The 16,155-nt window shown below is 36.9% G+C and overlaps 1 protein-coding gene across 4 annotated transcripts in view; it reads left to right on the forward strand.

Annotated features, from left to right (window-relative positions):
* Positions 1 to 7,871, forward strand: part of TBC1D19 (TBC1 domain family member 19) — a 52,785-nt gene extending 44,914 nt beyond the window's left edge. For 3 of the 4 annotated variants that reach the window (XM_030492709.1, XM_030492711.1, XM_030492712.1), the window contains 6 exons: positions 756 to 788; positions 3,145 to 3,254; positions 4,477 to 4,568; positions 5,330 to 5,445; positions 6,415 to 6,485; positions 7,481 to 7,871. In XM_030492709.1, coding sequence (XP_030348569.1) covers positions 756 to 788; positions 3,145 to 3,254; positions 4,477 to 4,568; positions 5,330 to 5,445; positions 6,415 to 6,485; positions 7,481 to 7,555 — 497 coding nt within the window. In that variant the 3' untranslated portion in view covers positions 7,556 to 7,871. Of the gene's footprint in view, positions 1 to 755; positions 789 to 3,144; positions 3,255 to 4,476; positions 4,569 to 5,329; positions 5,446 to 6,414; positions 6,571 to 7,480 lie in introns of all 4 variants that reach the window. The other variant, XM_030492710.1, reaches the window with a different exon arrangement.
* Positions 7,872 to 16,155: the final 8,284 nt, after the last annotated feature.

The raw sequence follows: 16,155 nt of genomic DNA on the forward strand, positions 1-16,155 counted from the left end.
GGTCCCTGCCTATTGAATCCTTTTACTGTTTTTGCACTGCATTTGCATTTTGAATTCAAGCTCTTTGCGCTTGCTTTCAAGACAATATGTCACCAGTCTGACATCTGTGTTCTGGCCTTATCTTTTATGTCTTCTTTGTTTCAGTTGTGCCAGTTGTAAAACATACTTTTGTTCTCCCTTCTTTCATTTTTGCCTCTACAATTCTCTGCAGTTTTGTAGCTATGAAGCATTGTCCTTACGACCTTTTGCCAAAGCAGCTCCCTTTTACTGGTCCTATATGAAAATTAATGAATGGGAGCCAAGATCAGCTGGAAAGGAGGAGAGAACTGTCATAATACAACTGCCAAGTCCTCTTGTACTACATGAATCACTAGAGGTTTTGGCCTCCTTTTTTCCTGCTCCCTCCTTGTCAGTACATGACATTTACAGGTTGTCATTTATCTGAAATTAGGTCCTGATTTCAGCAAAGCTTATCTGTAGTAACTTCATGGAAACAGAGCTTTGCTTGGCTGTCTAGGAACTATAGCATGTGCTTAAGCATGTAGTTGGTTGTACTGAAGTAAGTGATACAATTCCTGTACTTAAATATTTACAAGATTTAGATCTAAGGCTGCAGGTACCATAACAAGGAAATATTTTATTCCTGTGGTAGGCAGAATACAATCTAGAAACTTAGAGGGGAAAATGCATATTTTATTTTTTACATGGGTAAAAGAAATATGAAAGAACAAAAAAGAATTATTTTTGTTTTGTAGGTGTAATTCCTTTTCATGGCTTTTCTATGTATGGTAAGTGTGACTCTCATAAACTCTTAAAACCTTTGTATCATGTTGCAGTTTAAACATGGATTTTTCTGCAACTTTTAAACTTGCCTGTGTTCTGTTTCTTTGTGTATGAAGACTGTCGTATATAATTTTAAAAATTCCAAGCTGTTTCTATTTACTTACATTACAGCTCACTACTTTGTGGGAGTTCCTTCTTTGAGAGATAATAGCTGAGTCGCACATCTTAATGTATATGAATAGAGAGATAGTTTGTTGACAGAGTGCTATTTTCTTGTGTTTGTTCTGGGTAGAACAAGTTACCTGTGAAAAGAGTCCTTAAAAACGTGATCTGTTGCTGTATCCATTTGCCTACAACAGGTGTTAAAGGAGGATTAAATAATAGAATGGTTGCTACTTTACTGCACAACAACTCAACTTAAATGTCAACAAGAGTTCTAGGAAAAGAGCAGAAAAATCTCATCAGGTCTCAGAGGTAACAAGGAAGAGATAGTCCAACAAATTCAGACTATTTGTTACAGCTTTTCAGCTTTTTCCTTAGATTTATCAAAGGTGTTTGTGGGAACACAGGGCAAGCAGATTTTAAGATTATACTTAAAATGCTATGTTCTGCTAATAATAACGTTTAATGATCACATGATCATTAAAACCAGGCAATTAAATATGAAATACAAATTTGAACCCGAGTAGGGAATCTTAAGTCTTTGAGGTAATGAACAGCTTAGTTACAAACTCTTCCTTAGGTACTCACTAGGGGGCTTTTGCTATTTCTGTGTGAAACCACTTTTCCAAATGTTTGGATTTGGCTTTGCCCTTGAGAGCAGTGTCTCTCAGACTGGATGGGAGCTGTTTCCCTCCCTTCTGTCCTCTCTTTTTGCAAGGGCTCAGAATATGCCGGTTGTGAGGAGGAGGGAGGCTGGAAAACAAGGCAGCAGAAATACAGTAGTATCGCTCCAAGCTGTGGGTACGGTAGCTGGGGCCAAGCAGAGCATCCTGTGTACTCCATGCTAGGAGGAAGTATCTGTGTCCTTATGTAAATCCTGTACACCTTTGCATGTTTGCATGCATATACTTGTAGGGTGTCAACTGTCAGGCACTGTTCTGTTATCTTCCTGGCATTTACGTACATACGCCTGCTGCCAAGTCTTCCACCTCCATCTTCAATCTAGTAACACCCTCTGCTTTTCTTACCCCTACATAAATACACATTTCTTTGAACATCTCACCTTACCTTAGCACCTTACCTCTCATACACACCATTTTCTATTAAGCCACCTTCTCTGAGATATATATATGAAAATGAATTCACACATGCATACACCTCTGTGTGTGTGTATGTACATATATATAGGTACATATATCTATGTGCATATGTATACATATGTATGCAGACAAACGTATCCACATCCCTAGCGTTGTGTAAATAAAACTGGAGGGGAAGGTGAATGTAGAGACAGAGACTGTGAGCTTATTAAAATGTAAGCTGTCATCCATAGTGAATGCACCTCTAAAATGAAGCAGGAGGTATGATGAGTGGACAGATAAAAAGGCTGTTTACAGAAATGTATATGGAAGAACTGTGAAACATGCATCGAATGAATGGAGTAGCAATCAGAGGGAACTGATGATGTTTGTGCAGCATATGCATACAACAGATTTATCTATATGAGAGACTTTTACAAAAACAAGAAAAGGATTGATTGAAAAAAAGTTTGAGAACTGCTGTTTGAGAATTGCTGCTTTACAAGTGTAGCCCACTCTTATCTTGAATCAGGTAAACTAAAAGACTTCTAACCTGTAAACTACCATATGTCCATGGTTTTCAGATCTTACAAGAAATAAACAGGTCTCTGTATCAGTCTGTCATATTTATGTGGTTATTGTTGCTACCAAAAGCTATGTATTTTCTTTTTTACAACATCCATTTGCAAGCAGTAAACTTATTCCAGTCTTACAAATGGGGAACCAATTTGGAAATGGTCACTAGCCCAAGGGCACATTGGAAATTACAGATGGTTGAGTCAAAAACTTGCACTGTTCAACACACCATTGCCCTACAGCCCAGGGAAGTTTCTTTAGAGCGTATTTCTTATGCTTGGAAGCAAGCACCATAGTAAGCAGTTTCTAATTAGTTTAGGTTCTTGAAATATATAGAGCTATTACCTAAAACATATTGTGCTTCTTAACTGTTTACGTCAAATAATAGATGTAAAATACTTTCTAAATAATTGGTTTAGTATTGTGTTCGTAAATTGTACTACTATAAATTACTTGGTTTTTCCTCATATTTCATGCACTTAATCATTGAACTCTTTTAGCAGTTTACAGTGCTGAGTCAATTATAATTCTTTTATCCTTTCAGTTGCTCCACTTTGTTTTCTGTACCATGAACCTTCCAAATTGTATCAGATATTCCGTGAGATGTATGTGCGTTTTTTCTTCAGACTTCATTCCATCTCTTCTCATCCCTCTGTAAGTTCATTAGGAATTAAAACCCACTCACTTGATATTCTGTTTGCTACGGAAAAGTAATGTACAGTGACATAATTTTCTATACAATTGAAATATATCCTTTTAAATATAATAAAATATTTCAGGCAAGCTTGCAAAAATTGTTAGGTAAAACCAGGTTTGATATTTTGGTTTTCTACATCAATATTAGTCTTTACTATAGAATATTATGTAATTTTAAATAGTACAGGTCTTATTTTCTGAGGGTGTGGGGGGTTTTTTGAAAGTCAAGTCTTCATGTAATGGGTTTCTCAGGTTCCGGAAGTCACATGAGTTCATACTCACTTTCATTTTAATCAAGGACATGTAAGTGCACACTTACGTATTTTCTAGGGTAGAGGGATTAAAATATAGTTCTATATATACAGATATTGCTTCAGTGATATCAAGTTAATGTCTGTTTCTTTATCTCAAGTATCTTAGTGTGACAGCACGTGCTTTTTAGCATTACTTAGATGAATTTAAATAATTCTGTTATGTTTATGACCAAGACCAGCTCTCTTGAATGTAAGACAAATGTAAAAATTAGTTTATGTTCTATTTTTGAAGAATAAAATATAGTAATTTTTTTTTCCTTCACAAATTGCTGAATAGTTATATTATGCTTTGAAAACATTTCCTGGTTAAAAGAAAATCCTTCCCTTGATCTACCATTTCAAGGCTGTGTATTCGCAGTCATTGCAGGGAAAGGGTCGAACAGGAATCTGTTCATTTTCGTGGTAACTTTTAACAGAAATTTTAAAATGTGTTTATATTGAACTTTTTTGTAGTTATCCCTATTGCTGGTTTTGTTTTCAGTTGTCAGAGAGGTACTGTTTCTCCCATCCTCTGTTTTTTAGTGCAACTGAGGTTTATTTCATCAAAGTGGAAATTTTTCAAGTAGGTCATATTATAATAACCCACTAAGTACTTACTTAGACCTTGATGTACAATACCATAAGTAACTTAGAGCTGAAAGGGACTATCACAACACATTATGTTGCTAATACACAGAATTGTAGGAGAAAGCCTTTAGTGACTGAAGGCATTAGAGCTGCTTGTGCCCTGTCTAAGCTGTATATTATATCATTAATAGTGTTTTATTGCTTCAGTTAACAATTCATGCATACTTACATGCTGATACTGTTTTCTCAGATTTGACAGGATGAGTGTTAGTATTCAGGATATGATCTTGTTTCGTTAGGGCATTGTATCGTTGTGTTTGCTGTTTGAAACTCTTCTACAAACTCATCTGCCCCAGCTCTTCTATCACCTTCGAGAAATTGGGGCTCAGCCGTAAGTAGTTCCTTCTGACTTGCTACGGATGTTGCAGATTCATTGCTCTGAAAACTCTGTTCTGTAGTATTTTGGTTTTAAATATATGGGAAATAACTCGGAAGTGCAAACATCAGTGTGCCATTTTTCCTTGAAAGTCAGTTCGAGGCCTTTTTCTAACCTTTGCGTACGTGAGTTGTGCATTTCTTCTGTATGGTCTGTGAAAAAGAGAGAATTGCTCTATGAGAAATGCTGCATTATTCATCTAAGTTTTAGCTATTCATGTCAGATCCGGTGGAGCTAAGTGACTTATTTCCTTAAATAGGAAATATACAGAAGACACAGAGATATGTTAGTTTCAACAGAAGCTACTGGAAGGGGAGAGAGAAGAAGATGCTGTCATTCTGTAGTGTACTCGTGGCACTGAGTGTAATAGAACCTGAAAATCTTGCTGTTACAATTGATATCTATCATAATAGCATAATAGCATAATAGCAGAAAGGATGAAACATTTGGGTTGGTAATAGCTGAGGAACCCTCTAATGTGATTGTTTGGTCAGAATATTTTAATGATACCAGTACTTTATCAAATGAGATGCTAAATAGTTTTCTGATGGCTGTTGCAAAGGACAATATTGGTAATTAAAGCAGCAAAGGAAAATGGCTGTTCTTCCTGGAAGAGAAATGCAGGAGAATAACAAATATTTTCAATTTATAGAGGATCTGTCTGATCATTATGGGAGACAGAAATATAATAACTGTTGTTTATCAATTTTTTGCAGGCTACGAATTTCATTTAAATGGATGGTACGAGCATTTTCTGGTTATTTAGCTACAGATCAGCTCTTACTTCTGTGGGACCGGATCCTGGGATACAACTCCTTAGAAATTCTTGCTGGTAATATAGAATTATTTTTGAAAAACATGTTGAGTCCAGGTGAATGTAAGGCAAATATATGTTAGCTTCAGTGTATTTTATGACAAGAAGAAGATAGTTGCTCTTTGAATGCTGAAAGCAGATCACATACATGTCAGAGTATAACTTTTAGAAAACTAGGATTGGATAAACACTCCATCTCTAACAAAATATGGGACTTATTTTACTGGTAAGTGCTCTCTGAACAGAACATAGGATGTTCTCCCAGCTTCAGTGGTAACAATAAAAGAGTTCATCACCTTTCACAAGATAACATGATTCATGTTCCTCATCTTTGGCAAGTACTGCTTCAGTACTTACAGCAATTGAGAATTCCCCTGGTTTTGTTGGATTTCTTCTTTTGAAGTCCCATCTTATATGAGACTTTGAAGGTTTTGTAGTTTTTTTAATAAAGGAAATACTGTCCCAGGATTTATGCAAGTTTTAATATGGGGATTCTAAAGAAGATGTATCTTCAGTTGGGTCAGTTTTTAAATACAAAGTAGGTGAATAGAAGAGAGAATGTTTTGGTTCTGTTTGCATGTACAAGACAGCTATGTAGAGAGATATATAAGATACTACAAAATAAATTAACTTTTTAATGTTACATAATACTCACAAATGAAATATTGCTATTTAAATATATTAAAATAATTTGTTTAGAAATTAAGTAATTGTAAATCACCTTGTCCTTTTTAATAGCTTTAATAGCTTTTTAATTAAAAGCTATTCATCTTAAAGGCCAGCTTTTTCAGTCAGGCTTTTCTGAAAGAATGTTGTGTTTTTCCTATCTGGTTTGAAGAGTGGCCAAAGAAACTCAAACACAGTCATCCATTGTATATTATTTCTCAGAATCAAAATAATTACTCTGAGGGAGTGAGAATTGGTATTTTACCTACAATATTAATCCTAACCAGGTCAGCAACTTAAATATTGGGCATTTTCTTTCAGTCCTGGCAGCTGCCGTGTTTGCTTTCCGAGCAGTCAACCTGATGGAGGTGACATCACTGGCTGCAGCTGAAGTAAGGATAAGTTTCGTTTGGAGGAGATTGAAATAGTTTCTGATGCTTCGCCAGCAAGAGTAACTTAAGCTTCACATGGCACGTGGTACATAGTGCAAATCTTTCTGCCTAAATTCTTACCTTAGATAAAAAACGAAGTAAATTGTGAATATGCAGTACATAACACTGCTGTTCTGGAGTAAGAGGGAATCAAAGAGTATATTTGCTACAAAAATGCAGTGTTATCAAATAATTTTGTACAATTAGGGGTTTTTTTCTAACTTCATATATCATCTGCATTTGTGGGTTATGTTGTTTTTAAAATATTGTAGAGGCTTGTACCTCTTTTCTTTTCTCAGTATGTTTCAATGTAGTTTCTTCTGTGCTTTTTGATATTACCAAGATTTAACAAGATTACTTATGTCAATATTGAACCTGAAATTTCACTGTGAGTACTGTCATGGGAAATGAAGAAAGTTAAGTCAGTAAGATGAAGATTATTATTGTTTATGTCTAGTAATTTGTCAAAATACATTTTTTTCAAAAATCTGGTGATGTATTTTTTTTTTCCAAGCTTTGAGAGCTTGTGATGACTTTTTTTTTTTAAACATACTTTCATGAGAAGACTATTTGAGTCATTACATTGGACTTACTTCACAACTACTAGCCAAGCCACAGGATAAGGATTCTTAATTCCCAATTATTTTTAGAAGCAAGTTGAAATGTTAGACCCCTTATTCACCCATGATGCCATGTATATTTGAAGTAAGGCTAAAGGCTAAAATAAAGTTACTTGGTTTATATACATAAACGTATTTTTCTTTGAAATATTAGAATGAAAAATAATACAATAAGACCCTAACATAAACCAGCATAATTTGTTTCTAGCCAGGTCTGAGTCTAATTATTATTAGTATTGTAGTCAGTATTTTAATCTTTTTCTGACTTCTTGACTTGCTTTAAAGAAATTTGATTCAAATGTCAAGTTTAACAAGCCTTTTTGGTTTTTATCCTAGGCTGTGCTTGCTGACCTTTCAACCCTGAAAGTTATGCCTCTTCTTCAAATCTTCTTGTTTGCTACTGTCACTTGATCTGCTTCAGCCATACTGGTACCACAATTTCAGCCTTTCTTGAGAAGCTAATCATCAACTATGCAATATCTGCATAAAACCAAAATTAAGCTGTATGTACAATATTAGTTTAAAAATCATGACCTTAAATTTTTCTTACTGAAAACAGTAATTTTGCACACGAGTGTGGGCAGTGCATGCTACTGAATTTCACCATAGCAGCAATGGTCATTACTGTACATTGAGAATGTCTACCTGTGGAACTTAACAATATGAATCAGTGTCTAAAATGCATGTAATATTAAATTAAATAAAGTAAATGTAATTTGTGATCTGAGTTCTGTGATGTTAATGTTGGAGTTCTAAAAGCTCTCTTTTAATATGAAATAACTTTTTCAAGCTCTCAGAGGATATCAGCTCAAATATTGTCAATTGAGAAAATTAAGATACGTTTAACTTATAAGAATTTTTTATCATTTTCTAAGAAAAAGATAGGATCATGCACCAGTTCTGCTATCTCTGATTTATACTCTTCTCAGAAATTTTCTCCATGTTCTTTCTCATGCTAGCTACTTCCGCTATTCTTTTCACATACAGAGATGTACTCACGCATTCCCCATTCATCTTCAGTTAGGTATACAGCTATCTCAGGCGTCTTCTAAAAACTCATACCCAGTGTCTCATCAAAGGTCCCGTGTCATAAAATATGTTCCCCTGCAGAGAAGGCCTGAGCATAGCTTCCTTCAGAGCTTGTTGGAGCCAGTCCTTGTATGAGCCAAAATATTCCCCTCGAGAACAGTGCCAAAAGTCCTTTCGCCATGCCCCACACCCTCTTTGGAAGAGCAGTGCTACGCCTTGGCCACTTTTCCAGCCTCTCTGATTCAACAGCTCAGGCTTCAGTTCAGAATCCAAACTCATTGATGTGTGACGGATTGTCACTGCACTCTCAGGCTGGCTCATTGTCTCTTAGCAATCACACCTTTTTGTGAGGTCTTCCAGCTTCTTCCACTGATTGGTTTAATAACAAAGTTGGAATCTGATTTGGTAAAGCCTATCTTAATACCTGAAAAAGGATCAAAGTCAAAAGAACATAATGGGTCATAGAGCCACTGCCATAGGACTTTTATCTCACCTAATTTACATACGTGTAGTTGTCATCATTTGTCATACATACTGAATGTATGACAGTGAAACATGAATCCATTATACTTTTCTCGAAAGTTATCTGACAACTGATCTAAGCTGTGGTCTCAGATAGGGTTATGAGTTTTATGTCTGTGATTCTTGTTGTCTCTGTCAGGGTAATGTAGTAAGAAACTTACTGAACTTTTATAGACTGCTAGTAAATTTACAAGGCTAATTTTTTAAAAGGTAAAGTTGTGGGCTCAGTATGATCACTTCTTATATAAAGAACCAAACTGCTTAACAGATATGACATACTGAATAAGAATATTTGGAGAAATTTTGTTCTGGATAAGAAAGAGTATTGATCTTTTCTCAAATATTTGTAATAAATGGTGTTTACTGTTTAACGAGAGGCTTTTCTATGACATTTGGTTTTTAAAAAGAGGACGCAAGTGACAGCTTTTATCTTTACAGCAAGTATTATCCTATTTTATATACGGGAAAGGGAGGCATAGAAAGATTAAGTGATTTGCTAAAGATTACAGAGTAAATTCCTGAAAGAAGTGAGCAGTCTCTCCTCTCCTAAATTCCAGTTTATACTTCAGGATGCTCGGTTTGTGTATTAACCACAAGACCTTATTTCCTCTTCAGAACAACACATAATGCACATCTACCTCTAAAAATGCTGCATTTTGCAAATTTTAAAATCCATAAAATTGACTAGCGATTTAGAAATTATAACATTACAAAGCAGTCACAAGGACTGTGGCTCAGTAAGATCATTACAAGGTTACCATGGTTTTTTAGGGAATTAAAAGTATTTACTAAATAGCAAGGGAGCCCTGCTGACCCTCTTTATTCCCATTGCTCTGTGCAAGTACATGGTGCAGAATCTGTTACTCTGACCTACTCCATACTGGGATTTTTGAGCAGGTTTTTTCCTCTTTTTTTCATTTTCAATAGTTTTGAATATGTTACAAGTAGGCAGAGACTGCTGGGTTCTTGTTTGAACAAGCAGTTCTGTGGCTAACAGAATACAGTCTCTTTTCCTCTGGCTTGGCTTCTTGTTATTCATCCTAACAATCTCGCATCTCCCTTGTGTCCCCTCTGCCTTCCTCACTGGAGAACTTAAACTCCTCTTCCTCACCCTCACCCTCGTTCCTTCTGGTGGCTGGGCAGGTGACCTCATGCTGCTCTGCGGCCAGGGTGGGTCAACATATGTCTTTGGCCAGACCCCTCGTGCTGACTGCCCAGGCCGGATGCTCCATCACCCTGGGGTGGTGCTGTGACTCTTACTTCAGGGCCAGCCAAAGGCTTCTGGCCTGCATGCAGCTCTTGAGATGGGTATCATGTGGACCAGCTGTAGCAGGAAATCTCTTGAAGACCTCTGCTGCCTTGGGTCAGATGTTTAAGTTGACTTTTTTGAGGTACGGAAAGATGCATACATGTAGAGAAACACATATACAGGAATAAGAGTGTAACTGCTTTAAAAATGAGATTAAGATGAGATTAAAAATGAACCAGATCCTCTCCTTAGACTTCAAGTATACTGTTAGATTTCTCTATCCTTTTTTAAATCTATTTTTAAATACTGCTTTTACTGAAGAGATATTGTTCTCATGTGCCCCTCAGTTTCTCATTTTAGTTCCAACAAAATATCGTGTTTCAGATTCTGGCTTATACTTGTATTTTTAATCATCTCCCTTGCTTAAATAACATTCTTTCATGTAAAATACTTTTTAACATATTAAAATATGTTAAAAGGATAGCTAGATACTTCTCCTGTATATGTAGGTAGTATCAATTATTTAACATTTATTTATTTAACTAGTTCAAACCTGTTGATGTCTGTACTCTATCATTTGACTTTCAAATTCCTAAAACTCTTTTCTCATTTTCACTGTTTTAAATAATGGCCAGATTTTGAAAGTAGAGTCATATCTAAATTGATAATGACATTAATTTAAAAGGCTCAGCTGAACCTTTAATGGCTCAATTTAGCCAAATTGTTTTTCTTGGTCCATTCCTCGCTATCTGAAATCAATAGAAACAGTCATTTCAGTACAAGAACCAATTGTCTCCACATTTATAGATAAAGATCGATTTTTTGCTGCTGACCTTGGGATTCTGGCTACAGTCTCTCAAAGGTTCCTTGTAATGTCAGATAGACTGTTTAAAAAATGAGAAAGTAAATAGGCTTGTCTAAAAATGTACCCAAGTTATCTCCATTCAGTACTTCCAAAAAGATATTGAAATGTAAATCTTGATGGCTGGGTAATGGAACAGTTGAATAACTAGAACAGTTTCTACTTTTTAGTGGAATTTTTTTATCATAGTAACAAATTTTATTAAGAGACTTGGAGAGAGTATGGGGACTGTAAAACAGTTGATATCCCAGTAAAGGGAAAAGGCTGGAAAGAGACACCAGTTTAAGACACATTTCTACTTCTTATAAGAAACAGGAAAGAAAAAAAAAAGAGTATGCCCAAGCATGTGCCTCTTTTACTGTTTCCTAACGAATTTCAGAAAATTCTTCCAACAACACTGAAGGGATTTCATTAAACAGAATTGCCACATAAAGATGGGTTTAGGGGAAAGCAGTACAGTGAGCAGCTTATTAAAATAAGCATTTATTTAAAAGGTACTGAAATATATTGCAAAACTGCAGGCCGTATCCTCAGCGAGGAAGGGGAAGAGCCTTCTGACATTGTAACAGATCAGTAAAATCTTGTGTCCAGTATTTCATGTGAGGAAGAGGGGAGGGCGGGGAGGATGCAGCACGGGTGGCGGGAGCTCCTGGGCTCTTCCTTTTCCCTCCTTTCCTAAAGGGTGTTCCTGTCCATGCCTGGCTGCTGGCAGATGCTGCTGCACCGGCTGCTTTCATCCCCAAAGCCCACACAGGAAAGGCAATCAGCCGAAGTGCGTATTTGGGATCAACAGAGCTTTGTGTTTTGTAGAGCCGGCTACAGCTGGCTTCCTCCACGCCTGGAAGCTGCTCCATGTGCACTTACTGGGCAGGGGAATGCAGGAGAGCCAGGGCCAAGGTGAGGGCATAGCCAGCTGCAGGGGCATTAGACAGCCTTCCTGTCCCCCTTGGGCAGCACCAGCAGGAGAAACCACCCCTGTGGATAATCCCCCTCCAGAGAGCCATATTACCTACACTGGGTTTCAGAAGAAGTGCTGAAGAACAACTGTCGCGAGGTTGGTTTTGAGTTGTTGGGGTTTTTTTTGATGCCTTGGGAGGTTTTTTTACAGTGTTAGGACCCAGTACAGGAGGGAAAAAAATACCCATTCTGGCAGCTTCAGGCTTGCAGCACAAGGCCACACTTACTGTGAGGGACTCCGTGTCTGTGAGCAGTTCTGTGAGAACTGTTCTTGCAGTAAATAACCACATGATACTCCAAAATCTCCAGAATCCAGAATAAGCTGTGCTGCTAATTGAAATCACTGAAAGAATTATTTTTCCTGCACGCTTCATGCTCAGCTTTTTCAATACCTTAACAAAACTGTTAATGCAGGGAAGATACATTTGATCCAGCAGTGCTCTCCTTTAAAACAGTGTTGAAATGTCTCATCTTAATATTTCTTTAGTTAGGCAATTAAGTCTACCTACCAAGTGATAGCCATACAGACCAATTACGCTTTTGAGAAGGATCTCGGGATATTTGTGTCTTCCATGGATGGCATACAGTGCAGCAGAAGTCAGCAGATATTAATGAAGGCAGGATGAATATATGGTTAGAATAGGATGTTTGCCTAGGGTTCACCACGCGTTATCAGACTGCAACACATAAACAACTGTAACACAGTCTAATTGTACTAAATACTGATTGGGATCAGCCTTAAAATTAACATGGGGGCAGAAATACTGCTTCTGGGAAACCCTGGTTTTGAGTTTTTATTTAAGCCCAGGGAGGTTCACCTGATTCTCTATATTGTCAGACATCGCTGGTTACAGAAGGTGAACTTCAGGGTCCCTGAAGGAGGGTGTAGTGGGGCCTCTGTGTGCCCCTATTTCAAAATCAAAGTGTTGTTCTAGATGTTGGACTACTGCTATACGCAAACAATTATCTCTAGAGAACTGGCTTTATGGAGGACCATTTTGCTTTGCCAAATGACATTGTGTTTGGCTGAACAGTTTGAACAAATTGTTTCTTTTGGGATTATGACCAAAATAAATGGAATATTTAACAAAGGAGTTAAATTTGTGCAAGACAAGGCATGTGACCAATTTCTGCGCTTTGTTTTAAACAAAAAAGTCCATATCATGTTGCTAAGATACATATTGGAATTTGATAGTCAAAGACAAAGTATTATGTTACAGCCACAGAATATGTTTTAGTAGGTATCTGATAGTTCATTTTATTCAACAGTTTTGTGTTCCATGAAAGTTACATTCTATGGTTTTTTTCCTGCAAAGCTCTATTTAGCATGATTATGCTTTTAGTAAGTCCAATTATAAACAGTAAATCAACACAAATATATGTTGTAAAAAGCAATAATATTTAATTTTATATCTGTTCAGATTTATTATCTAATTTCGTTTTATAATATGTCTAGTGTTACAGCATTTTCCCTTTTTTTATTTAAGTGCATCTGGGTTACAAAAACAGCATTGCTTTGAAGCCCAGTCCTCGTTCATTAATGTTAACATCAAGTTCTAATGTGGAAAACTGGCATAGTTACAGCTTGTGAAGGAAGTTCCAGTTGCTTTCAGCACTCACGTTAGTGGTGAAGAAGTTCTCTCTGTAGTTTCTGACACAAAGGCATATTTACATATTTAATTTTATTTTATGGTATGTTTGAGATATTCTAACCATAAATAGTTTCTGAAGGTATTACAGTTATCTGATAGAATGGGAAAGTCGTGTTACTAGTGTTAACACCCCTTACCATTACCCTATAGGCCTGTAGGGTAACGTGGGAGAGCCTGTCTCCCACCTCTGTCCCATGCTCACAAAACACACATCCACTACGGGGAAGGAAAGGGTTTGTGGAGAAAGGTGCTCAAACTGTGTAGACTTTCCCTAAGAAAGACAATACTTCTAATCTGTAATGAAGAAATCCTGAAAAAACTGTAAAGATTTGGTATCAGTCCATTGCTGCACTGGGTGGTAACATGGGTAAAGGGTAAGTATTATAGTGGAGAGTTGGTTTACATCAGGTTTTATTTATTCAGGTATGTAATCAATATTCAGACCTGAAAACACACAATTCAAAGCTGAAAGTAGTGGATATTTGGGCTTTACAACAATCTAGGTTAATGAAGACCTAAACAGAGGTTTGAAATGTTAGAAAGCCATATCCATCAAAGACCTTCCCGTCAGTGCAGCCTTCCTGAAACAGAAGGGACTGATGCCGGGGATGTTTTCTTGAACATTCCATGTAACCATTCTGAATGTAAACACTGGAGAAACCGTTTGAAGAAGGGGTGCACTGTGTGCCTGCCAGGTTTCCAGTTAGAAGCAGATAATGAGAGAGAAGCAGTGAAGCTACAGATGTCATAATAAGTGCAAATTTTCTCAGGCTGGACATTAGCCTGTATGTTCACTTGAAGAAACCTGCCTAAGGAGTTATTGAGTGCCCTGGCTTTGAAAGAAGTCGCAGACAGCAGTGTATGTGCTAACCATCAAGAAGGTAATGGAATATATTCCCATTATTCTACTCAAAAACCTCATCCCTACTACTAGACTTTGGTTGCAGGAAGGGACAAGATGGTAGCTTGTACAAATAAACTTCTTTGTTTTGCACACACTAGATCTTGACGCAGTATTCTAGAACAGGAGGATAGGGCAAAATAAAAGTATCATTTCCAGAGAACAAATCAAGAATGGTGACAACTGGGCAAAGAAAAAACTAAACATCATCTTACATGATATGTACAATAGTAATTTGTGATGTCAGAGGCTTTATGCTTTTTTCTAGTTTGTCAGATCCTTCCTGGTCTCTGCAAAAAGGTAAAATTATCCCCCAGAGGTTGATCAAAATCTTAATTTTTTAAGTAAAATGTAGGGGTGTTAATGAGTAATAATGAGTAAGGGTCTCTCTGACGTGTAAGGCCTGTCTTTGCCTATTTACATGTGATTTTTTTTTTCCCATTGAACAAAGGAATTTATAAAAATATATATTTGTATTTTCCTATCTTAAAAGCATGCACTGTAATTCTCACAGCTATTCTATGTTTTCCACTCAAGGCCTGTATTCATATAGCTAAGCAATTCTGAATATTTTTTAAAATCTCAGTTCAGCCTGTTGTACATTTACAATGGAAAATATCCCCTTTTCTCAGCAGCACAAAAATATACACAATGTAAAATGTTACAGAAGTAATAGCCCTTCACGGATACAGATTTTTTGCTCACAAGTTCCAAACAGTTTAATGAAGAATATTCTCAGTTAAACTGGCCTTTTTTGTTCTGTTTTTGTAGAATTTACTGTAGCTCTCTCAGAACACTGGACCCAACCCAACCGAAATGAGTGTGTTTTCAGCCCAAAGTAAGCCATCTTTTCCATTTTCTCTAGACTGAAATTTTGCCTCTTTTTAGAAAACACCAGGGTGAGATTATTAAATGGCCAGTGTGGGATAGATCTCTCTTTACTGACTTCAGTTCAGATATGTAAACAGAAAGATGGTTCCTGATACTGCTCAGAAAATTGTTCCAATGCAAACAGGTCAATGCTGTGCACTCTGCTTTTGGTGGGACCGGGCCATTCCAAGGCAGGGTTATTATGGGAAAGAAAAATTCTTTCAAGACTCAGTGCTGTGCTAGGATTTTAATGGGGATTAATGCTAGGCATTTTACCTTTTTCTTTTATTTTACATATTTATTTTAAATTTTCACCAGCCCTCTTGTTTGAAGCGTGAGCTTTCAGGCCATCATTTAGATCTAAAAGAGGGAGTTGTTAGAACTGAAGAAGCACACCACACATTCTTTCCAGCTTAAAACTCCCAGGACAAGGCAACCACCCTGCTTTAAGGAACAACACCCACTGCCATAGTTCATGGTTTGCTGCAACCTCTCCCCAGCAACTCTGGGTAGATATCACATCTACCTCAAGCCTTTAGAATTCAGCAGGCATTAACAATCTCATTTTTTGGTCTTACAGCTAACTGTTTCTTGAGCTCGTTTTTTCTTTTTCAGGCCAGAAAAACACCAAGATTGTGTAAAAAAAACAGTCGAGGAATGTTATTGAAACTTTCAATATTGAATGATCACAGTCACTGGTTCCAGGTGAAAGGCAACACTGCTGGTGTTAGCACAGTTAATCCCACTGGGAATATATCTTTGGAGCCAAATATTTCTCTGTGTCTCTCTTTAACCCTTAAAGACTGGTTCTGAAGGTACTGAACTAACTGCATTATAAATATGATGGCAGATAGATAGAAAATCACTAGTAAAGGTTTGCCCATTGCTATTGGATGTGTGTTCCGGCTCTTTCATGCTGTACGTATTTACCGTTACAGTTGTTTTGTAGATATATAACTTCCAGTAAGG

This window comes from Strigops habroptila, chromosome 7 (genome assembly GCF_004027225.2).
Source record: "Strigops habroptila isolate Jane chromosome 7, bStrHab1.2.pri, whole genome shotgun sequence".
NCBI lineage: Eukaryota > Metazoa > Chordata > Aves > Psittaciformes > Psittacidae > Strigops > Strigops habroptila.